The 25,339-nt window shown below is 42.0% G+C and overlaps 1 protein-coding gene across 4 annotated transcripts in view; it reads right to left on the bottom strand.

Annotated features, from left to right (window-relative positions):
- Positions 1-621: 621 nt before the first annotated feature.
- Positions 622-25,339, bottom strand: part of LOC140735860 (VIP36-like protein) — a 40,705-nt gene continuing 15,987 nt past the window's right edge. For 3 of the 4 annotated variants that reach the window (XM_073061431.1, XM_073061422.1, XM_073061413.1), the window contains 4 exons: positions 24,173-24,334; positions 21,201-21,315; positions 18,187-18,312; positions 11,405-12,362 (listed from right to left, as the gene is read on the bottom strand). In XM_073061431.1, coding sequence (XP_072917532.1) covers positions 12,220-12,362; positions 18,187-18,312; positions 21,201-21,315; positions 24,173-24,334 — 546 coding nt within the window. In that variant the 3' untranslated portion in view covers positions 11,405-12,219. Of the gene's footprint in view, positions 968-11,404; positions 12,363-18,186; positions 18,313-21,200; positions 21,316-24,172; positions 24,335-25,339 lie in introns of those variants that run through there. The other variant, XM_073061440.1, reaches the window with a different exon arrangement.

The raw sequence follows: 25,339 nt of genomic DNA on the forward strand, positions 1-25,339 counted from the left end.
CTCCATTCTGATTTCTCCCTGTAACCTTTGACACCCTTACTAATCAAGAACCTATCACCTTCCGCTTTAAATATACTCAATGACTTGACCTTCAAAGCCATCTGTGGCAACAAATTCCACAGGTTCACCACCCTCTGGCTAAAGAAATTCCTCCTAATCTCTGTTCTCAGAATAGAGATGTCCTATTCTGAGGCTGTGCCCTCTGGTTCAAGTCTCCCCCACATCTACTTTCAATATTCAATAGATTTCAAAGAGAACCCCCTCATTCTTTTAAATTCCAGCGCGTGCAGGCCCAGTGCAATCAAACACTTGTCATGCGTTAACCTTGTCATTCCCAGGATCAATCTCGTGAAACTCCTCCAGCACATTCTTTCTTAGATAAGGACCCATATTGGTCACAGACTGACCAGTGCCATGTACAGCCTCAGCATTACTCAAAAATAAAAATAATTCCAACCATGTTCCCACTAAATACTGTAGAGAACTATGTACAGCTGATCAAGTCAATGAGAGGCAGGGTCGTCTCCTGAAATTCTTCCCATCCTTATGGCAGGTAATTCACTGTCTTAAATGGTGAATGAAGCCAACACTACCACCATGTAATAAACTGGGTTTTATTTTTTTTCCTTGAATTTGTTTTCTTAACAGAACACTATAGCAAAGTTTTTGTTGCAGTCCACTAGATTTCATAGAAAAAAGTGACAAGAAGCCACTGAAGCCAGAAGGCAGCCAGTTCCAAGTTGAGCGGTTTGGCATGGAGGGATCAACAACCCAGAAGCATGCTTCCAGCGTGTTACTTTCCCTTAACTACTTTTGATGTTGACCATGACATGAAACGCAGTTGGTGTGCATGAGGATAACACCATTTGAGGGAGTAATCAATGTGCATAATCCAACTCTCATTTGTAACAATTTCAAAAGGAAACTTCATCCTCCAAAGTTGCTTCCCCTGTTGTCATCTAAATTCCTGCCGAAGAGATTAAAAAATAAGTGTTAAATTGCAGGAATCAATCACTTTAGATTTGAAGAGCAGTGTTTCCACGTGCGAGCACTTTCCAAAATGTTTCATTTACTTACAACTTTTTAAAAACATTTTTAACAGATTTTTCCCAAAGCATTTGCTGAAATAATCTATAGAATATTCTGTATTGTTAAATACACATATCCAGCCAGTGTAAATAAAGCCCAAATACACTCTGATTTTGCTTAGTTTTGGTTTTGTTTATAATACTGAAAAAGGCAGACAGAGTAAGTGGGGCTGGTGGTGGGTGTGGGTGTGGGGGAGATTAGAGGGGGGATTGAAATTGGATTGAGGGTTTTGAAAATTCCCTCTATGTAGAACAGATATGGGAGTGAGTTAGAGGCTGAACCCCAATAGAAGTGTGTGTTTAACATCTAGTGTTGATAATAACTGACCCAGCAAAGAAAAAAGGGCTTATCAAAATATTTTGATTTTAAAGATTAATTATTTCATCTTTAATTTGTCTTTCTGAGATGTCATTTTATATGGTATGACTAATAATTTGGAAGTTGTGATCCAAATGTTCCAATTATACACAAGTCCTAGAAGCACCAAGATTCTTTTTTTACCACTTAGATGCCATTTGAATATCTTGAAATGCATTGCCAGCTTTGCTAGAAGATTGGGTTCTGTGATGGACAGGTTGTAGGAAATGGGGATGTTCCTGGGGTTTTTGTAAATACCAGTTAAAAAGGGGATGAGTTACAATGGGACAGTGCTTTTCACCACAGGAATGAGGGAAAGTGGCAAAGGTGACAACCCAAACTTGGGATGTAGCCTAAACAAGGGACAAATAATCTTTCAGCTAACAAATGGTTTTGAATGTGGAGAACTGCATTGAGATGAGGTGCAAACAAATCCTCTTTAGGAGTCAGCTTCCACAAAAGAGCAGAGGTGTGTCCACTTCCCAAAAGTGCAACAGCCTGCCCAGACGTGGGCCCTGGGAGCTAGGATGGTACCTAAGCTGGCTGGTGATATTTGGTGCAGTGTTCCAGATGCAGGATGCGTTGCTTCATCATCCTCATGGAGAGGGAGCAAGTTTGTCCAGGTATGGAAATTGGATGATTTTGTGAAATAAATAATGATTTTTATAAGTTGTGGTCCAAATTTGCCATCCAGATATGGAAGCCAAGCAAGTCATGGCAAGTCTCTTTACAGTCTTGGCTGATTCTTGGTGCAACACTGAGGGAATACTGCTCTGATGAAGGTGCTATCTTTTTGAAGAGATGTTAGAGGATCCCCATATGTCTACCTAGCCAGATGTAAAATATTAGTTGACATTGTTCAAAGAGGAATAGGAAAGTGTTCTCCCCAGAGACCTGGGCTAATGTTTATTTTACATAAACAAGCTCATAGGCCACAAAGTCCTTTGAAGTGTCTAGTTTATTGTGAAGCATTGAGTTGAACAGCTCCTGGAAGTGCCTGACCACAGACTTATTGATCTGCATTGGCCATGCCCACCCTATGCCTTAATTCAGATTCAGATTCACTTATTTCTCACATGCACATGGAACATACAGTAAAAAGCATCATTTTTGCATTAACCAACACACCAAAGGATGTGTTGGGGGCAGCCCGTAAATGTCATCACACATTCTGACACCAACACAACATATGCACAATGCTCAGCAGAACAACACAACACATACCAAGCAACAATAGCATAAGCCCTGTTCCTCCCTCCCACCCACATACTCTCACAGTCTTCTAACTCCACAACAAACCTCCAGTCTCCAGCATTGGGCATCACATTTCTGACTTTCAATTGACCCCTGTGATCTCTCTACAGCCTCTATATGGTATGACTAGTAATATGAAAGTTGTGCAATAGCAACCTATCCAAAAAGGTATTTTCCTCTCCCATCAGCAAAGCGTAAGGTAGTGAACTCCATATCACACTGAATGAAGTTACGTGTAATTAGTCAAATGGTTTTGCTTTTTGTAGATAATGTTGTTTACAAAACTCACATTAAAGCAGTATTCTCCTTGTCCAGAGTGCACTCAGCCCAAGTTATCCATTGAACTGAAAGGCTTCCTAACACAAAGTGCACCCTCAGCAGTGGTGCAGGTAGTTGGCTTGGATGGGCCCTTAATACTGCTTTTGGACCTATAATAGGCCAGGCCAATGGGCAAATTGCAAAGAACATTACAGTACAGTACCAACCCTTTGGCCCACAATGTTGTGCTGACCTTCTAGCCAACTCTAAGAGAATCTAACCCTTCCCTCCTACATTGAAAAAGGAACTATTATCCATGTTCCTATCTAAAAGTTTTGTAAATTATCTCCCTCTATCTGGCAGGGTATTTCATACACCCACCACTCTTGTGTGAAGACCAGCTGTCCACTCTATCTATGCCTCTTATCAACTTTGTACACTTTATAATCAAGTTACCTCTCATCTCCTTGTCTCCAAAGAGAAAAGCCTTAGTTCACTCAACCTATCTTCAAGAGACATGCCCTATAGTCCAGGGTGCATTTTGGAAATCTCTGTACCCTCTCTGGAGTTTCCACATCCTTCCTATAATGAGGCGATCAGAACTGAACACAATATTCCAAGTGTGACCTGGCCAGCATTTTACAGAATGGCTTTTGAACTTGATTCCCTCAACTAATGAAGGCCAACACACAATATGCCTTCTTACTGCAGCAACTTTGAGGGATCTGTGGGCATGGACCTACTGCTAAGAATCTGCCACTAACCCTGTATTCTGCCTTTAAGCTCAAACTTCCAAATTGATGGAGGTTCCCCAACCAACTTCTCTCAGCTGCAGCTGTCCTGGTAATATGTGACAGTAGAGGGAGCCATTCTAAAAACCTTTTCTATTACCAGACAAAGGAACCCTGACTCCTTTACATTTTGTTTTCTCCGCCAACCTGATCAGTGTGAAATCACTTGGTAAAATATTTGAAACTACCAACTTAGGCTTTGTATGTATTTCCACGTTTTGTTTAATTATATTTAAACAGTAGCAACAGTAGTTTTAAACATTGCTGCCTAATTGGGGCAAAATACAAATCACCATTACAGCAGCTCTTTACGGGTTTTTCCAATCTGAAATGTTAACCATTTCTTTCTATAGATACAACCTGAACCGTTGACTATTTCCAGCATTTTCTGTTTTTATTTGTGTGTTCCCCGTGACTAGCCCATTTTAAAAAAAAGTTGATTCTGAACAAATTCTGGACCATATATTACAAAGACAGTAACTCTGAGTCTTGCTATGCATGTGAACGAAGACTCAACACCACATTATCTGGTGATTGCATTTGATCCACAGATAGATAAACAAAAATAACCTTTGAAACTTTTCTGAAGTTCAGTAGTACAGACACTTTGGGAGTGCAAGACTTTACAGATCTCTGGTGCTTTATTGAACTGCTAGTGTTATTTTTTAACCTTTTCAGTTTTAGTGGCAATGCTCAAGAAGGAATTTCACATCTACATTTTGCTGCTCCTTTCCTGAACTTGTAACTCAGCTGTGTGGGGCTGTAATGCTTTCATTGTACATGAATAAAAATCTGAAATTATGAAAATTCTCATTACACCATCTGCTAACTGTGCAAAGGAGTTGGTTGGGGTGGCTTCCTCATGGTCTTCTGTTGGTGCTGGAGCCTTACTGCAAAGTATCTTGCATATATTTTGAAGTAGACTGATCTGACGTCTTTAAACCTCTTGACCCCAATTTTTAGATGTCAGCAAATTTATAGGATAAAGAAAAATATTGTTCTTTTTTAATTTAGATACAGCAGGTGACTCACCCTTCCAGCCCAATGAGTCCAAGGTGTCCAATTACACCCATGTGACTAATTGACAAACTAACCCATATTTGGATGTGAGAGGAAACAAGGTCTCCTGACTTTGGTGATATTTCACCTCACATTTTGTCTGGCTTACTATTACTCTACCCCTCCCATCTTCACATTAGAACTGTATTGCTGTGTATTTTTAAGGCTCCAGTAATTTTTCCACTCAGTGCTGAATCTTCACTGACACTGCTCATCTCCACCCTTCCTCCTCCACAGTTATTTCTGATTTCATCAATAACGGTTGGAAAAGGTTTTGAATGAACATTGTTGCATCTGTTGCCTTGCTGCATTTTTTATTTATTAGTTTTTCAAGATTTGGGCAACACTTTCAAGACATTTATTGTAATGGCCTTAAGCCACAACCAGCAACTAACTGCCTTGCTAGGCCATTTCAGAGTCAGGACATAAATATACCAGGTTCCATACTTTGTGTTTTTCCAGTTACACAATCAAAGTGGGAGTGAGAGGGGAAGCAACTCAAGTCAAGGAGAGAGATTTACAAAGGAGTGTGTTTATGGGCTTTCACCATTTTTCCAGTGGCCTAATGATACTCGCAATTCATTAGCAAGGGCAAATAAAAATAAAGCAGGGACAAGCAGAGCAGCCATTATGTGAGTAGGCCAGTGTTAGAGTGGTGAGGCTTTGACTCAAAAGGCTTGGGCAAGGCAAGTATCTGGTAAGTTTCTTCTTTTGTTAGTGCATAGTTGGACATATTGGAGGTTGTGGTAGACCAAAAGACCCTCTGGAAAATCCAGGCAGTTCTGGACAATGGTTCTCACCCCCTGCATGCTACCTTGACTGAACAGAGGAGCTCTTTCGGTAATAGATAACACGCTGCTCCAAAGTGTGTTATGAGGTCATTCTTGCCCTTGGCGATCATGCTCCATAATGAGTTAACCTATAGATAAGGAAGTGATCTTGTAATCTTTGACTTGTAAATCTTGTACATTTTATTTTGTTAACTTATTTTTATTCTTTGCTTCTAATATTTGTATATCTGTACTTGTAATGCTACTATGACACTAATTTCCTTTGGGATCAATAAAGTAGCTATCTAGTTAGAATGGTTCCAGGGGCTCTATTGTATTCTTTGTGTGAGATGTGGGAAGTCAGGGAGACCACCAACCTCCTGGTTAACAACTGCACCAGATGCACCAACCTGCAGCTCCTCAGAACATGTTACAGAACTGAAGCTGCAGCTCAATGACCTTCAGCTCATATGGGAAACTAAGGAGCTAGTAAATAGGAGCTACAGGCAGATAGACCCCAAGTTGCAGGAGGCAGGTACCTGGCAGAGTGTCAGGAGAGGGAAAGGAGATGGGCAGCCAGTACAGAGTACTGCTGTGGCCATTCCACTCAATAATAAGTATACCATCTTGGATACTGTTGAGTGGGATGACCTACCAGGGAGGAGCTGCAGTGACCAGATCTCTGACACTATGGCTCAGAAGGGAAGGAAGAAGAGAGCTGCAATAGTGATAAGGGATGCCCATACTGAGAGGAGCAGACATGAGATTATGTCATTGTGATAGATACACCAGGGTGGTATGTTACCGTCAGGTGCCAGGGTCAGGGACATCTTGGATCAGGTCCATAACATTCTAAAAGGGGGAGGATGAGCAGCCTGAAGACTTGGTACATATTGGCCAATGGCATAAGTAGGAAAAGGGAGGAGACCCTAAAGAGAGAATTTAGGGAACTAGGTAGAAAGCTGAAAAGCTGGAACTCCAGGGTAGTAATATTCTGATTGCTGCCTGTGCCTGCTTCACCTCCTGGCCAATTCACACCAGAAATAACAGCAGATACACACTTCAGTATAATGATTCATGCTTAATTATTACTACAATAGTATTGCATTGTCTCCCACTGAAGCATTTTAACCATTTCACATGACTTAGTACTGTGCAGTCACTTGTAACCCTCAAATGAAAATTAATAACATTAGGTTGCATTGAAACTTTAAAGATTTTAAAAATGATGTTATAAAATTCTTTGGGACTTCCAGAGGTATATGAGCAAACTCCAGTACTTTGTATTCCATATTTTCTTCTTTAAATGTTATGCTGATGCTCCTAATGTTGTCAATTAATTAATTTTGAGATAGTGCGAAATAGGCCCATCAGTCCTGACAAATCCAGTTTAACCCTAACCTAATCACAGGACAATTTACAATGACCAAATAACTCACCTAATACATCTGTGGACTGTGGGAGGAAATCGGAGCACCCGAGGAAAACCCACACATTCCACAGAGAGGACAAACTCCTTTCATGATTTGGCAAATGAATGTGTAGCTGAGGAACTGGTGCGGGGGACAGAGCTTCAGATTCTGGATCATTAGGATCATCAGTGGTTGAACCCACTAGGGGATCAGCTATTCTTGATTGGGTGTTTTGTAATGAATTGGATTTAATGGGTGATATTAAGGTAAAGGAACCTTTAGGAAGCAGTGATATTCACCCTGAAGTTTGAGAGGGAGAAGCTGAAGTCAGATGTATCAGTAATAGTGGAGTAAAGGGAATTACAAGGGCATGAAAGAGGAGTTTGCCAAAGTTGATTGGAAGGGGACAGCAGTAGGGATGATGGCAGAGAGTTTCTGGGAGCAATTTGGAAGGTAGAATAGATACATCCCAAAGCAGTAGTAGTATTCTAAAGGCAGGATGACACAACTATTATTGCAAGGGATGTCAAAGACAACATACAAGCAAAAAAAAGGGCATATAAAAGAGCAAAAAAAGGGAATTAGTTTGGGAAGTTTAAAAAAATTAACAGAAGGCAAGTAAAAATGCTGTGAGGGAAAACTTGAAATATGAAGGTAAGCTAGCCATTAATATCAGAGGATGCCAAAAGTTTCTCAGATAAAGAAAGGCAGAAGTAGATATTGGACTGGGGATAAGGAAATCACAAACTGAGTAACTACTTTTCATCAGACTGCACTGTGGAAGATAGTAGCAGCATGCCAGAAGTTCGAGCGTCAGTAGGCCAAAGTAAGTGCAGGTTCTTGGGAAGCTGAAAGTTTTGGAGGTAGCTGAAGAGATTGTGGAGGCATTAGTAATGATTTTTCAAGAATTACTAGAGGAGGACTGGAAAATTGCAAATATCATTCCACTCTTGAAGAGGGGAGGGAGACAGAAGAAAGGAAATTATAGTCCAGTTAGCCTAACCTCAGTGGCTGAGATATTGGAGTCAATTGTTAATTATGTGGTTTCAGGGTACTTAAAGGCACATGATAAAATAAAGTCAGCATGGTTTCCTTCAGAGAAAAGTTTTTCTGACAAATCTGTTAGAGTTCTTTGAGGAAATACAAGCAAGACAGACAAAGTAGAATCAGTGGATGTTGTGTACAAGGTGCCATATATGAGACTGCTTACAGGAAATGTACAAGCATGGATAGAGCATTGGCTGGTTGGCACGAGGCAGAGTGGAAATAAAGGGAGCCTTTTTGATTGACTGCCAGTGATTAGTGGTGTTCTGAAGGGGTTGGTTTTGAGACTGCTTTTTATGTTGAACGTCAATGATTTGGATAATGGGTTTGTGGAGGAGCAGGTTGTGTTGAAGAAGTAGGGAGGCTGTAGAAGGACAAATAGATTAGAAGAATGGGTAGAGAAGTGGCAATTAAAATACAGTGTTGGGTGTATGGTCATGCACTTTTGGTGGAAGGAATAGAAGTGTAGACTATTTCCTAAATAGGAAAAAAATTCTAAAATCCAAGGTGCAAGGGGACTTTGAAATCTTCGTGCAGGATCCCCTAAAAGTTAACTTGCAGGATGAGTCAATGGTGAGGAAGGCAAATGCAATGTTAGCATTAATTTAGAGAGGACTAAATACAAAAGCAAGGATGCAATGCTGAGCCTTTATAAGGCATTTGTGAGGCTTCACTTGGAGCATTGCGAGCAATTTTGGGCCATCTAAGGGTGTACCAACATTGGAGAGGGTTCAGAGGAGGTTCATGAGCATGATTCTGGAAATGAAAATTATATATGGAGCATTTGATGGCTCTGGGCTTGTACTCACTGGAACTTAGAAGAATGGGGCGGGTGTGTTAGCTCATTGAAACCTATTGAATGTTGAAAGGACTGGATAAAGTGGATGTGGAGAGGATGTTTTACTTTAGTAGGGGAGTCTAGGACCAGAGAACATAGTCCAAATACAGGGACATGTATTTAGAACTGAGATGAGGAATTTCTTTAGCCAGAGGATGATTAATCTGTGGAATTTGTTGCCACAGGTGGCTGTGGAGGCCAAGTCTTTACATTTAGTCAAGGCAGAGATTGATAGATTATTGATTGGTCAGGGCATGAAGGGATACAGGGAGAAGACTGAGAGGGAAAATGGATCAGCCATGATGAAATGGTGGAGCAGTCACAAATGGCCTAATTCTGCAATATATTATGGTCTTTTGGACTATATGAAGAGGATGTTTCCTATACTGGGGGAGTCTAGGACCAGAGGGCACAGTCTGAATATAGAGATGTCCATTTAGAACAGAGATAAGGAGGAATTTCTTTAGCCAGTAGTGGTGAGTCTGTGGAGGCCAGGTCATTGAATTGATTAGTCAGTGTGTGTTAGGTTATAGGGGAATAGATTTGGGAGGGAAATGAGCCAGCCATGATGAATGGGCCAAATAGCCTAATTCTGCTCCTGTGTCTTATGATTCACAAATAGATGATAAAGACAGCAGATTTCCCTCCATTATGGACAGCAGTATGGGTAGATTGGTATTTAACAGATTGGACAGATGGGTATTTAACAGCAACTTGGTAAGCTTTGTAGATATAATTAATTAAACATAATGAGTAAATGATCAGGAACTAGATTCCACAATTATCATTGTGGTATTTGATCTTGGACCTCTGAGTTACCAGTTAGGTGAAATAATTGTACATTTTCTTCAAGACCATAGTGTGGGAGACCAAGACCACATTTAACCTGCCAACACTTACTAGCAGGGCATATGGGAACTAAATGTTCACTGATACAGTTGGAATTGGACAAGTGATTTTCTTAGAGCAACTTTGGCAAGTGGGATCAGAAGATTGACATTGACTTGTCCAGGCTATTCCCAGTCACAGAACTTGACAAGAAAACATTAGACAGATAACTTCAGAAATGCAATGCATTCTTACCAGTAATTCCACCACCTTAGGTTTACATGTTTTCGTGAATTTTCTTGGAAGAAATTATCTTTTATATGCAGTTCCAAATTATGGTAGCCTAATGGGATGGAAGAGATTCCAAGCTCCAAGACCCATGCTGAGGTTGGGGAAATTTTCTCATTGTTGCCGGTGATTAAGGCTGCCATGTAAACTGGCTTATATATCAAATGGCTCATTAGATTAATAGATCATAATTGTATTGACACTTGTAGGAGCTTTCTCACACCAACAACTGTCACTGCATTCCCAAGTACTTCATTGTGTGAATTGTAAAAGGCCTCACTCACATAAGACTGCAAAACAGGATTGGTCATGGCAGAAGATAATTGGAATCTGGATAGAAAATTTATAATATTAGCAAGCCTCTTTAAAATAACAGCAATACTATCTGTAATGGACTGACAGAAATACCATAACAAACAGCAAAAGACTTCTGCAATATCTCTAAAGTCACAATTTGTCTTCTCCCATGAGCTCAGACACAATGAACTTGTCAGGCAAAGAATTGTGCCAATGCTGATCAACACAAATACTTCACACCACTGCCAAATAACTCAGTCATGAACAGGGAACACTGTATGAAATAACACTCTTCTCCACCTTTACACCTGGGTTAAGTGTTGGTCATTGGGCCATTGTTGGAGAAGTATAAACATTGAAATGAGGATAATGGCAGTCAGTCATGTCACCAGTGTGTGTTCAATGTATTTACCAAGCCCCTAGAGCACACCAGCTGCTATACTGAACACTCCCTGCTTTACTCCTGCATGCTTGCTTCTGGTTATGTGAGTTTACTTCATTTAAATATATATTTATTATTGTAATTTATAACAGTTTTCACAACATATGTCAGTGATAATAAATCTGATTCTGCTTGCACATTATCCTTGCTCTCAGGTCAATTCTGTCACTTGTTTAGATTAAGAACTACAAACATAAGGTCACCAGGCAAGAGACTAGCAAATGGTGATCAATCATTGGGGTGGCACAGTTAGCACATTACAGTGTCAACAGCCCAGGTTCAATTCCACTACTGTCTGGGGAGTTTGTACGTTCTTCCTGTGACCATGTGGGTTTCCTACGTGTGCTCCAGTTTCCTTCCGCATCCCAAAGATGTACGGGTTAGTAGGTTAATTGGTCTCACGGGTGTAATTGGGTGGCATGGGCTGGTTGGACTGGAAAGGCCTGTTACGGTGTTGTATCTCTAAATAAAATCCCAAGAGCAGCAAAGGCTAAAATAGCACTGGCCTCCATGCACACAGTGTTAATGGTGGAATGTCGAAGAGCCTAGCAAATTAGCAGAGAGATCGTAAATACATCCCCACTCCCCCAGCAGTGTGCAACACACCCTTTACTGTGGACGTGGCACGTGAAGCAACCACTCAAAACAAAAGCAGCTGACCCACAGTTCCGCCTGCCTTAAGATTTACAGCAAATTTATTCTGATGCACTATCAAATCAGAAGTAAGATGCACTTCATTTTGTCCTCACAGGAAAATATTTGAACCATTATCAGGCATAACCCATCCCCACACACGCACATACACCTTTTTTTAAACATATCTGTTATAACACAAAATTATGAAACATTTCAAGTGTGATCTTCACACTATCCTGAAAAATAAACTCAACTGAAAGTAACAGTTTCAACTGCACATAGTTTGTGTCCTTTTGGGTTAGAATAAAAGGGGAACAGTCACACAATGACTTTCTTCCTCATTTCAGTTTTGTTTTCTTAAGTAGCAGCTGGAAGTGGTTTGTCAGTTTAAAAAAATATTCTTGCAAAGCACTTTCAAAGCCCACCATAGTGATTAGTGGCTACAGTGAGATTCTCCACAATATTTAGGGAGGATCTGTACTGGATTGTAGTGTAGTCCTAACATTCACAACACAACAGAGCAGATTTGTTCAGGGAGAGAGGCATTGTAAAACTTCCCTTCACTTTTGTCTTCCAATCAGGGTATTCCTGCAGTGCATTGAAAAAAAAGGGACTGAAGTTCATACTATTACATCAGTTCTCTCTTTCAAACAGTAGAATTGCTTTGGGACAGTGGGGATTTTCATTAACCTCTGCCTGAGTATAACACAGGGTCAAGTAGGTATGGATTCCTCTTGAAAGCAGTACACAGAGTAACAATGAAGAGCCAGTGAAATGAGGCATCCTTGAAGGAAAGCAAGCCCATTCTGTGCCTGTTCCCGGACATGGGCTCTTGGCCTCTCCGCTGCCTGGGACCTCAGTAGAAGCGCTTGCGGCTCTGCTCCTGCCATTTCTGGAAGACAATGACTCCGATCACAGCAAGCACCATCAGACCCACCAGCGAGAAGAAGCTGATGAAGAACAGTGTTACGCCACTCATCGGCTCAGAATCTGGATCATCTGCTCAAAGTAACAAACAAATTAGCAGCATTCTGCACATTAGGCATGGGAAACATCACACAAGGAAAAGTCAGAACATTAGCAGAGCCGTACCAACTTATACTATTTGTTTATGGCTGACACAAGGGGGCATAATTTTAAGGTGAATGGAGGAATGATGGGGCATATCAGAGGTAAGTTGTATTGAGTGGAATTGCTGCATGGTGATGGTAGGCACAAATACATTAGGCACATGAATGACAGAAGGGTTAAATTGATCTTAAGAGCTGGTTAAAAGGTTGCACAACATAGTGGGCCGAAGGGCCTGTATTGTGCTGTACTGTTCATGTTCAAAACCTCTACATGACCATTTCTAGCCTGACACCCAGAGGTATTTCCCCGGCTGAGAAATAAAGAGCCAGGGACCACGGCCTCATAGAGCTTGGCCATGTAGGACAGAGATGAATTGGAACTTCATCCCTCTGAATGTGATGAATGGGTGGAATTCTGAATCCCAACGAGCTGTGGTCAATGATCAGCCTTTCACCGGATTCAAAACTGATATGAATAGATCGCAAGATATTAAAGGATACCAAGACCACGAGATTAGCTTTTTGTCACACGTACATCAAAACAATGAAATACAGTGTCAACGACCAACTGTCTGAAGTACAAGTGTCACCATGCTTCCAGCACCAACAAAACATGCCCTCAGCTCACTCACCTGTATGTCTTTGGAAAGCGGGAGGAAACTGGAATACCTAGAGGAAATCCATAGGGTCAAGGGGAGAACATACAAACTCCTTACCAGAAAACAGCAGGAATTCTACCCTGATCACTGGCACTGTAAAGCATTACACTAATCACTGTACTGTGCTGCAGTGAAGTGGTGCTGAGGGAAATCAATGGTGAAGCTAGTTCAGAGAACTAATTGGCCTGTTCATGTTCTTAATTATCTGCTTTTTGTAATATGGTTATATCCACTACAGGTAATTACGTCAAGGTCTGGAATTTGCTCCCTGTAATTACTGCTACTCTTCCCCTCTTCAAACTTGACTCGGGTAAGGCTTTTGGTTATTTGCCCCAGAAGGAGCACTGCCACAAAAAAGCAGCATCCATCGTCAAGAATCCCACCATCCAGGCTATGCTCTCTTCTCACTACTACTACTGGTTAGGAGTACAAGAGCCTTGGGTTCCACACCACCAGGTTCAGGAATAGTTATTTCCCAACAAACACGAGGCTCCAGAACCACTGTGGTTAACTTCATTCAACACACACTGAACTGATTCTAAACCTATAGGCTCACTTTCAAGGACTTGATAAGTCATGTTCTCAGTATTTTTCTTAGAATACAGAACATTACAGACAACCTTTTAACCTACTCTAAGATCAACCTAACTAAATTTGTCTTCTTTTGGACACTGGTTGCTTGTCAGTCTTCACGTATAGTTTTTAATAAACTATTAGATTTCTTTATTTTCCTGTGAATGCCTGCAAGAAAATAAATTTCAAGGTAGTATATGGTGATATACAAAGGAAGTAGTTTGACAATAAATTTATTTTGACAGTATCTCCTTTCTAGATTGTGTACTATTTTTCCCCCAAGTATCTTCCCGTGAAACAATTTGGGAAATGTTATGGTACTAAAGGAACTGGCAAAACAAAAATTAAAATCTAACGCTTACATGGCCAGGCATAGATTAACTGCTAATCATTCTGCTTTAATTCAATCCCTGCGTTTTTCCATGAAACAACAGTTCACATTTATCAAGCTAATCCCAACATGTGGCACAGCTCCTTCAATCTGCTCCAGCTCTGCATCTGTCCCTGCACCACAGGTGTATTTATATTTGTCCAAAGATGTCAACAACTCCTGGGGGAGTGAGTGATAGCACAGCTGCGAGGAGTTCAGTCACACAGTCACCATCACAAAGCAAGGGCACTACAAAGGCAGAGGGACAATTCTCTTGAGGACAGCTCCATGATTTAATGGTCACATTCCTATTTAAATGACTTCCAGTAAAATGAAGAACTTTCTGCACCCCTTCCCTGTTTCCACCCAGACTGTCACTTGTACTGTACTTAAGCAAAGATTGGAGGAGCAACACCTCGCGTCTGTTAGTCAACCTGACAGCACAAACATCAATTTCTCCAACTTCCAGCAGTTTTCTCCCCCTTCACCTTATTTTTCTATTCCCCATCCTGGTTCCGCTCTAACCCCTTTTCTCCTAATGTGCCCATCAGCTCCCACTGGTGCCCCTTCTCCTTCCCTTTCTCCAATGGTCAACCTTCCTCTCCTATTAGATTCCTTCTTTTTCAGCCCTTTACCTCTTCCACCTATCAATTCCCAGTTTCTCACTTCATCTCACCTACCCACCAACCCTCACCTAGTCTCACCTAACATCTGCCAACTTGCACTCTTATTCTGGCTTCTCCTTTTCTTTCCAGTCCTGATGAAGGGTCTTGGCCTGGAACACCAACTGTTTGTTCCCCTCTATAGATACCGCCTGACCTGCTGAGTTCCTCCAGCATTTTATGTGTGTTGTAGCTGAAGCAATGAATGTTTTGGGTTCTACAATCTGTTGATCTGTAGAATTTTACTGAGACACAAAATGCCCTTGCGTCAGATTTTCTGAAGTCAATCTGCCACGGTTGAGCTGCATGCCAAGTTCGTTTTCAATACAAATTCTGCCTCAAAATTGAGCTGAAGTTCCCACAGCGTCATCACCGCTGCTGTACTTCCAACATTCTCGAACCCAAGGCTCTGTACTTCTCTCTTCATTTAAGGTGCACCTTTAAGTCTACCTCTAATTTTAAGTTAACCAACTATCACTGACTTGCTATTCCAGACTGTCTGTTTAAACATCTGTTAAGAATTGAGACACACTCCACAAACCTAGACTGTTTTATAGAAATGATTGCTACAATTAAAGGACAAACTCCACTACTGAATCCCTGAAAAATCATTGTGGTTGAAAGGGAATAACAGACATTGATTTACACTCAGTGGCCACTTTATTAGATCCCTCCTGCGGTCTTCTGCTGCTGTAGCCCATCCACTTCAAGGTTCGACCCACTGTGCATTCAGAGATGCTTTTCTGCATCACTATTGCAATCCATGGTTATTAGAGTTATTATTGCCTTTTTGTCAGCTTGAACAAGTCTGCCCATTCTCCTCTGATCCCTCTCATTAACAAGCCATTTTTGCCCTCAGAACTACTGCTCACTAACACTTTTTTTTGTTTTTTGCACCAATTTCTGTAAATTCTAGAGACTAGTGTACGTGAAAATCCCAGGCAATCAGCAGTTTCTGAATATTCAAATCACTCCATCTAGCACCAACAATCATTCCATGGTCAAAGTCACTTAGATCACATTTCTTCCCCATTCTGATATTTGGCCTGAACAACAACTGAACCTCTTGACTATGTCTGCATGCTTTTATGCATTGAGACACTGCCACATGACTGGCTGATCAGATATTTACATTAATGAGGTGTATAGGTGTACCTAATAAAGTGGTCACTGAATGCATATCCTCCTAGAATCCTTTTCCTGGCATGAGGGAAACCTAAATGACACTGAGTGGGGCAGTTCATGTACAAATATTCCTGGCCACACGATAAAGCCTGCAGTCAGTTTCAACATCCATGGGTCACAATCCAACCTTTAAGAGATCCTCAAACCACTCCACTTGGCATTCTCTAAGATTCTAGGTTCAGAGTGCAGAGAGAGTTTGAATAATCTGTATTAAATTCTAGTTCTCGGAATGCACTTTGGTCTCTCCAATTAACCCAGGCAAGAAACAACTTTCTGTAATATTCTAATAGCACATATTCTCCAGAATGTGTTATTTATGGGTCAGTGACCATTTTAAAATGAATGGTGTATATTTAGCAACCTATGCTAACTTGTGGCTTGGCTGCTTTGTGAATCCCTGCATGCGAAACTGACTAGGGCGGCACAGTAGCATAGTGACTAGTGTAAGACTTTACAGTGCAAGCAATCGGGTTCAATTCACACCACTGTCTGTAAGGAGTTTGTACGTTCTCCCTGTGACCACTCAGGCTTCCTCTGGGTCCTCCAGTTTCCTCCCACATTCCAAAGACACATTGGAGTATTGTGTGCAGTTTTGGTCACCTACCTACAGGAACAATGTAATAAATTTACAAGGATGTTGCTGGGACTGGAGGACCCCAGTTATAAGGAAAAAACGGAATAGGTTACGATTTTATTCTTTAGAACATGGAAGACTAAGAGGAAGTTTGATAGAAGTACAGTCGGCCCTCCTTATCCGCGAGGGATTGGTTCCAAAGCCCCCTGCGGATACCAAAAAATGCGGATGCTCAAGTCGGTGGACTTCAGAACCCGGCGGAGCTCAGGGCCCGCTACTTGCAGTGTTTCTGTTCCGGAAAACGATCACGATTGAAAATAAAATGGAAATAATAAAGCGATCGGGAAGAGGTGAAACGCCATCGGTCATTGGAAAAGCGTTAGGCTACAGTCGGTCAACAATCGGAACAATTTTAAAGGATAAAGTAAGAATAATGGAGCATGTGAAGGCCCTGCCCTGATGAAAGCTACAATTAATTATTGAAATACATACGTTTCTTAAGTGTTTTATATGCATAAAAAGGTAAAATATATACTAAGACAAGTGTTTGACTAACTGACGCTAAATAATACCGGATGTACCTGTTCCAACTTAGAGAACTTCTGGGTTTTTTTCCGATTCCCAATCTGCAGTAACCTATGCACATCCTCCCATATACTTTAAATCATCTCTGGATTACTTATAATACCTAATACAATGTAAATAGTTGTTATATTGTATTGTTTAGGAAAAAATGACAAGAAAAAAAAAGTCTGTACATGCTCATACAACAAGTGCTGGAGAGAGAACTTCCGGGTTTTCCCGATCCGTGGTTGGTTGAATCCGCGCATGCGGAACCCGCGGATAAGGAGGGCCGACTGTATTCAAAATTATAGGGTAAATGCAAACAGGCTTTTTCCACTGAGGTTGGGTGGGACTACAACTAGAGATCATGGTTAAGGGTGAAAGGTGAAAAGTTTAAAAGGAACATGAGGAGAAACTTCTTCACACAGAGGGTTGAGAGAGTGTGGAATGAGATGCCAGCACAAGTGGTGCACGCGAGCTCAATTTCAACATTTAACTGAAGTTTGGATAAGTACATGGATGGTGGGCAATGGTCTGAGTACAGGTCGACAGGAGATGGCAGTTTAAATGGCTCAGACAAAGGGCCTGTTTCTGCTGTATTTTTCTAATACTCTGACATAGAAGTTAGGGTTAGTAATTTGTGGGCATGCTATGTTGGTGCTGGAAGCATGGTAATACTTGCAGGCTGCCCCCAGCACATCCTCAGATTGTGTTGGTCATTGACGTAAATGACACATTCCACTTGCTGTACTTGCGACAAGTAAAGTTAATCTTTATAATCAATGCAAGGTAACTGTTAGAAGAATTAAGGTTTGCTTGGGCAAGGTGGTGAAAAGAGGAAGAACAGCTTCTGAATTTGCCACCCAAAAGAGTGGTGAAGCAGATTCACAAATAGAACTAATAAAGCTGTGGATTCCAGTAGGAATTGATATATGCTTGATTATCAACCATACAATGAGCTACAGCAGGGGGTTCCCAACCTCGTATGTCACAGAGCCTTACCGTTAACCACAGACTCCAGATTAGGAACCCTTGAGCTACAAGATAACAACAAGAGATTGCAACTGATCACAGATACATAAATACAGCTCATCTCTTTTGCAGGACTTATTCTCTCTCATTCTGTAGTTTCATCTTTTAATGAGTGTTAGGAGTTTTCACCTTACCTCCTTGCAGGATGAAGTTGTCCACGCTGGGAATTAACACCTCTTCTTCTTCCACCTCCTCCTCCTCTCCAGGTGCCCTCTCCACCGTTAGTTGATAGACCTTAACTGAAATGATGTCGTGATTATCTGCACAAAAATTCAAGACTCAGGTTATTGGCAGTCATTTTCAGAGTAACCACATTCCTGCAGGAAAAATCCGGACTGGAATCTCTCTCAGTCCTTCCTTGTTAGTCTGGCCACTCTCCAGCATTCATTGAGATTGGTTTAGAACACAGAACAGGAATAGGCCCTTCGGACACCGTGCTGATCCCAACTAATTGGATTAGTAATCAAACACCCAACTAAACTAATAATCCCTTCTGCCTACACAACGTCCATGCCACTATTCCCTGCACATTTATGTGCCTATTTAAGACCCACCTGAACACCTCTACAGTTGTCTCTGCTCCCAGCCTAGGCAGCACATTCCAGGCACCCACCACTCTTTCTAAAAAAAATCGAGAAAGAACATTGGCTGTCTATTCATAATCCTATAAACCTCTATCAGATCTCCCCGTAGTCTCTGTTGTTCAAGTTAGTCCAACCTCTCCTTATAGCATCTGCCCTCTAATCCAGGCAGCATCCTAATAAATCCCTTCTGCGCCCTCTCCAAAGCTTCGACATCCTTCCTATAGTGGGGTGACCTGAACCTGATACAATAATCCAGATGTGGCCTAACTAGAGTTTTATCAATATGCAAATTTTCTTTAGAACTCAGTTCCTCAACTAATAAAGGCACACATGATATATGCCTTCATAACCATCTTATCAACTTATGTAGTCACTTTCAGGGAGCTATGAATCCTGTGGTCCCTCTGCACATCAATACTGTTAAACGTCTTAACATAGCAATATACTGTCTATTACTTTTGATATCACGAAGTACAACACTTTCAGAGGGCTTTAGATCTTGAACTTCTAGATCCCTCTGCTCTGCAACACTGTTTAGAGTCTTAGTTTGGATACAATTGTCCTGTGTCTTGAATTAGTTCCACATTCGTGAGGTGCCTTTGCAACCTTACGACTCCAGAGAACTGATGAGATCCACTCCATCACAATATCGATTAAGTAGTTCACGGAACAGAATCAGATAAAATGCACCCTTCGGCCCAATGGATCTTGTCTTCAAAGTACATTATCGAAGTATGTAGATATCACCGTACGCTATCTTAAGATTCATTTTAATGCACTTACAGGAAAAAAGATAAAAATAAAATTCACAAAAAATTATATATTAAACACTGACAAATGTGCAAAAGAAAACTAACTATGCAAACAAAAACAATACCAACAGCAGAAGCAGTAAAGAGTCCTTGAATGTGAGTCTATAGATTGTGGAATCAGTCCAGAGTTGAGGTGAGTGAAGTAATCCACGCTGGTTCAGGAGCCTGATGGTTGTAGGGTAATAACTGTCCTAAATGTGGTGATGTAGGACATAAGGCTCCTGAACCTCCTGTCCTCAGTTTTTAAGTCTGTTTTAGTCAGAGGTGGTAATGGGGACAAGCTCCCACTACTTATTAAATGCTCCCAATGACATGTGCCTCAAATATCCTCTGACAATCAAGTCCAGTTATTGGCCTTCGTGTGTGGCTTAGCTACTAAGCCCGGTAGAACCATTTCTACTGACAGGAGAAGGGGCGAAGGTGGGTTACTAGCGCCTTAAAGCCAGTCGCTTTAGGTAGATGGGGCTTGTTAGCCGTGGTTAGCAGCTTATCAAGAAGGAAAACTCTGATCTCAAACCTCCTCTGCCTTACAGCTGCACCCACTCACGGAAAGGCTTCTGGAGTAAACCCCGAGGGAAAAGAATCAGGACCTGGAGTCCTACATTGAGTTCAACAGTGACTAGCAACTCCTACGATGCTGCTGGTGCCAAACTGTATCTGTCTCTACCATTCCTTTGGGTTAATCAGATGTGTGGAGAGGGGGAGCAATACTGCCATGGCTTGTGTATCTAGACAGCCAGGAGGCAATATCCATGGTCGACCCCGACTGAAGGAGGCCCATTCCCCCTGCCCAGTGGCAGTAGCGAGAAGAGAGCATGGACTGGACAGTAGAGTCCTTGATGACGGATGGTGTTTTCTTGTGACAACGCTCCTTGTAAATGTGCTCGATGGTGGGGAGGATTTTGCCTGTGAGGTACTGGGTTGTATCCACCACTTTCTGTAGACTTTTCCATTCCAGGCCATTGTTTTTTTTCCAGACAGGCCACAATGCAACCAGTTAGAGACGTTGTACTGTACTTGTTCCCACCACACCATTCCATTACCCTTCAAGTCACACACCCTCATGTCACTGAGTATCACTCTTCCCAGCCAGAACATTGGAGGTTAGGTCCCACTCCCTGAAATCTAGGATGCAAATCTGTGGGGACTGGGTTGGGGATGCAGTCTTGACGGACATAAACTAAGACAAAGTGTGCTTGAGTGGTAAGAGAATTGAGGAACTTCCCCTTGCTATTCTGGTCAATACATAGTCATGGAATCATAAAGCACTACAACACAGAAATAGGCCCTTCGGCCCATCTAATCCATGCCCAACTACTATTCTGCCCAGTCTCATCTCTCCACATGAACCATTCCCTCTCCCGCCCATGTACTTATCCAAAATTCTCTTAAATGTATGTTTGTTCCACACTCAGCGCTCTCTAAATGAAATTCCCACTCATGCTTCCCTTAACCTTTCACCCTTAACCAATGACTTTTAATTCTCATCTCACCCAACTTGACCCTATCTATATATACGTGACCATCCACCAACACCCCCATAAGGACACATGATCGGCCCAATGTCACATAGTGGGAGCTTGCTGGGCATAAAAAGGCTGACACATTTCCTCCGTTAGAACAACGACCAAATACAATTAAAAATTTCCTCACAGGCTATAAATGCACTTTGAGATGTCACAGGATAAAATTCTCCACAGAAGCAGTAAGTCTCCCATTCTGGGGAGGGAGGGAGGAAGGAGAGAAGCCTACCCGTCAAGTCTCCAGTGGCAGAAGAAGCGCCGAAGTAATAGCCCAACGGCAGTCTGACACCTGGAATATCGATGCAGTCTTTCCATTCATTCTTGCCGTCAATATCAATCATAACCTGCAGAGGGAAAACACCTATCAATTAGCCTGACTGCTAACAAGATAAAGCCCCATAACAGCAGTTTCCAACCAAACCTGGGGAGCATTTGTTTTATTTAGAGATACATCATGGTAACAGGCCCTTCCAGCCCAGCAAGTGTCCGGCGAACAATTACACCCATGTGACCAATTAACCAGCATGTCTTTATACTGCAGATGGAAGCCGGAGCTCCCGGAGGAAACTCATGCTGTCACAGGGAGAACGTACAAACTCTGTACGTCTCCTTGTCAACATCTGAAATTCTGCCAACAATACTTGTGTCATTGGCAAATCTATAGATGCTGATTGAGCTAAGCCTAGCCACACAGTCATGCATATAGAGAGAGAAGAGCAGTGGGCTGAGCACACATCCTTGAAGTGCGCCAGTGTTGATTGTCAGAAAGTAGGTGTTACTTCTAATCCACAAAGACAGTGGTCTCCTGATGAGGAAGTCCAGGATCCAGTTGCAGAGGCCTGGGTTACGGAGCTTGTTGACGAGAACCGCTGAGCTGTAATTAATAAACAGCAGTCTGATGTAGATATTGCTATTGTCCAGGTGATCCAAGGCAGAGAGAAGAGCCAGTGGTTGAAGATGGATAGTGCCAGAATACTCACAGTAGGTATCATGACAGTAGGACTCAGGGCAAAGTCTGAACAGAATATTACAATAATTAGATGTTGGTTTGCAAAGGCAGAGCAGAATGAGTAGAATTTGTGTATGTAATCATAGGTAAATTGCACAACACAAGATTGCACACCATTCATATGTAATTTGCTTGCTAAAAACTTAAGTCTTTTAAGTATCACTCCACTTCTTCCCACTAGCAGAATCTCCAGCAACTTCTGAATCTCAACGATACACGCAGGTAACACCAGTTACTGTATTGTACATAAATATTTCTCGTAGCTGCACGCTCCTGACCTCTCAGTGTAGAGGTTTCTACTGTTTCGTTAAGCCATTCGCTTTAAATGAACCAGCAATTCTTTTGTGCTTCACGCCCTTTGCTTCTTTGGAATTAGATATAGTAAATCAATAAACTTTTCAATGAATACAATATAGCCAGTTCTAAATCTGCAGACAAATCATCATAAACTCCACGTTCTCAACATCGTCCGCATCAGAAACTGGAAAAGGAAGTGTGATTGTATACAATCGTGAGATATACTTAACATGCCAATGAGGGAGAGGGTGACAATCTTTAGTGTGCAATTTAAATTATTCTGTGTGCTAGTAGCAAAGGATGTGTGTGTATGCACACGTGAACCTTGCTCCTGATAGATTGGGCACGTGAAAAACAGTTTTGTAACACTACACTCACCTCAACACTAAACTGATTCCACAGCCTATGCACTCAATCTCAAGGACTCTACAACTCAATTTTATTCATTTTTTGCCTTCTTTTACACGGTGGTTACTTGTCAGTCTTTGTGTGTAGTTTTTCATTGATTCTGTTGTGATTCTTTGTATCTACTGCGAATTCCTGCAAGAAGGTGAATCTCAGAGCAGTATATTGGGAAATATATGTATTTTGATAATAAATTTACTTTGTACACAGGAGAGGCAGCAAGACTACAACTCAGCTCCTAAAGTACAAGATTTAGAAGAATGTAAATCTTAATATATCACATGTGCTGTACAATGGGCTGTTTTGTTATCTTGGCTCAGCACACAAAAGGTGCAGCTACAAGTCCCAGAGTCATTCACGCTTCATAGCAGGGCTAGGAATTGTGCAGCACTGCAATGTGCCTGTAGGCCATTCGGCCCACAGATGGACAGCACAGTGGGGTTGTAGAGAGTGCTGCTGGCTCACAACTTCAGCAACCCAGCTTCAATGAGGAGCAATTTACAGAGTTGAGGAAATTCTTCAGCCAGAGAGTGCTGAATCTGTGGAATTCATTGCTACAGACGGCTATGGAGCCAAGTCATTGGGTATATTTAAAGCAGAGGTTGATACGTCCTTGGTTAGTAAGGACATTAAAGGTTACAGGAGGAAGGCAGGAGAATGAGGTTGAAAGGGAAACTATATCACCACGATTGAATGGTGGAGCAGACTTGATGGGCCAAATGGTCTAATTCAGCTCCACATGTTATAGTCTCAATCCTGACCTCTTGTTTTAAGACCATAAGACACAGGAGCAGAATTAGGCCACCAGGAAGTAATCTGTACGGAGTTTGCACATTCTCCCAGAAACCAAACCAGTTCCTCCCCATGTTCTCCATGGATATGCTAATTGGGAAGTTAATGCCCCCAGTGTAGGCGGCTGGTGGATGGTCAGGTTACAAGGGCACAGGTGGTAGAGTAGGTTACTGGAAAGTAAGTGTGGTGGAATAGGATCAATGAGACTGACTGTACACTCACTCTGACCAATGGACTAAGTGGATGACTTCGTCAATAGAGATGGGGCAGTGAAGGTTTTTGTTTAGAACATACGTCACTAAACTTCAGGCAAAGATGTGGTCCTGATAGACATTAAAACACTACAGCACATTACAGCCCCTTTGGCACACAATGTTCTGCCTACCTTTTAACCTACTTTAAGATCAATCGAACCCTTCTCTCCAACATAACCCTCCACATGCCAATTTAAGAGTCTCTAAAATGCCCCTAATGTATCTGTCCCCACCACCACCCCGGCAGTGCATTCCACACACTCACTACTTTGTGTGGAAAAAACACACTTACCTCTGACATTCCCTCTCTACTAACGTCCAATCACCTTAAAACTATGCTGAGGAAGAGGGCAACAAAGAGATATCCCTATTTTTCTTTCCAGAAGACAAGGTCCCTTAGTAAGTTCCAAAAAGCTGGGGTCGGGGTTTCTTGCAAACACTCACCGTGAGCCTTCTCTTCAAGTACCGAATCACAACGAAGGTGTCATGGTTGAGATTTCTCACCAGGGCCGTGCATCCTCCAATAGTCGTGGGCCTACCATCTCGCGAATGGTCGTAGGACAAGCTCCCATTGTTCACCATTGCCGAAATATATGGAAAAATTCGCTATGAAGTCAAAAGCAGAACGTTAAAGGAAAGCAACTTCGATAACGTCAAATCAACACACACTCAAAGTAAGCAAAGTAAATTCCTGGGGCACAGGTCTTCAATGTTAGAGATACCTTAACAAGGTGATGCTTAAGCACAACCAAACTTAAAACTTTCTCTCCAAACCCCACCCCAACAGTGCACACTGCCCTTCAAAAAAATTCACTGCCACTGGCTGAATCTCTGGCCCGTTACTGGTAATTTCAACTATTTGGTTTCAGAGACTCCTCTGATCCATGCCTTTATCGCTGTGGCATCCTGCAGCCCAACCAACAGCAGCAAAGTGAAGGTGTCTCCAGCATAAGGTGCCAGAAGGGCAGCTCTTTCCAAAGATACTCAGTGTGCTATGCAACTGACTCAGTCGGATTGGGACGTCCCAGGTTCTCCTGAAGGTAACTAGGTTGGTGAGGAGGTGAGACTAGTGAACTAAAACATCCAGTGATGGGTAGTCTTCAACCCTGCCCAGAACATCTGATTGGAATCACCCTGTGAAACTTGGGTTATGTTGACCCATTGACTCCACCCACCAGTCTTAGCCAACTCACAAACAAAACCCCATTCCCTCCACCACTTTCCAAACTACGGCTTTGCCTCTTTGGGAAGTTCACAGAGTTGTCACTTTGTGCAGGATTAAACATACAAGTGGGGTGGCACAGCTGGTAGAGCTGCTGACTGACAGCACCAGAGACTTAGGTTCAATCATAACCTCCTGTGCTGTCAGTGTGGAGTTTGCAAGTTCTCCATATGATCATGCGGATTTCCTCCAAGTGCTCCGGTTTCCTCCCTTTCCCAGAGACTGGAAAGCTAACTGGCTGCAGTAAATTGCCCGTAGTGCATCGGCTCATGGCAGAATCTGGAGTAGATGAGAACATGGGGAGAACAAATGCGGGATTAGCATAGAATTGGTGCAGATGGATGGAATGGACCGAATGATCTCTCTATGATAACTCCAGGGTCATTTAT

The sequence above is a fragment of the Hemitrygon akajei genome, chromosome 1 (assembly GCF_048418815.1).
Source record: "Hemitrygon akajei chromosome 1, sHemAka1.3, whole genome shotgun sequence".
NCBI lineage: Eukaryota > Metazoa > Chordata > Chondrichthyes > Myliobatiformes > Dasyatidae > Hemitrygon > Hemitrygon akajei.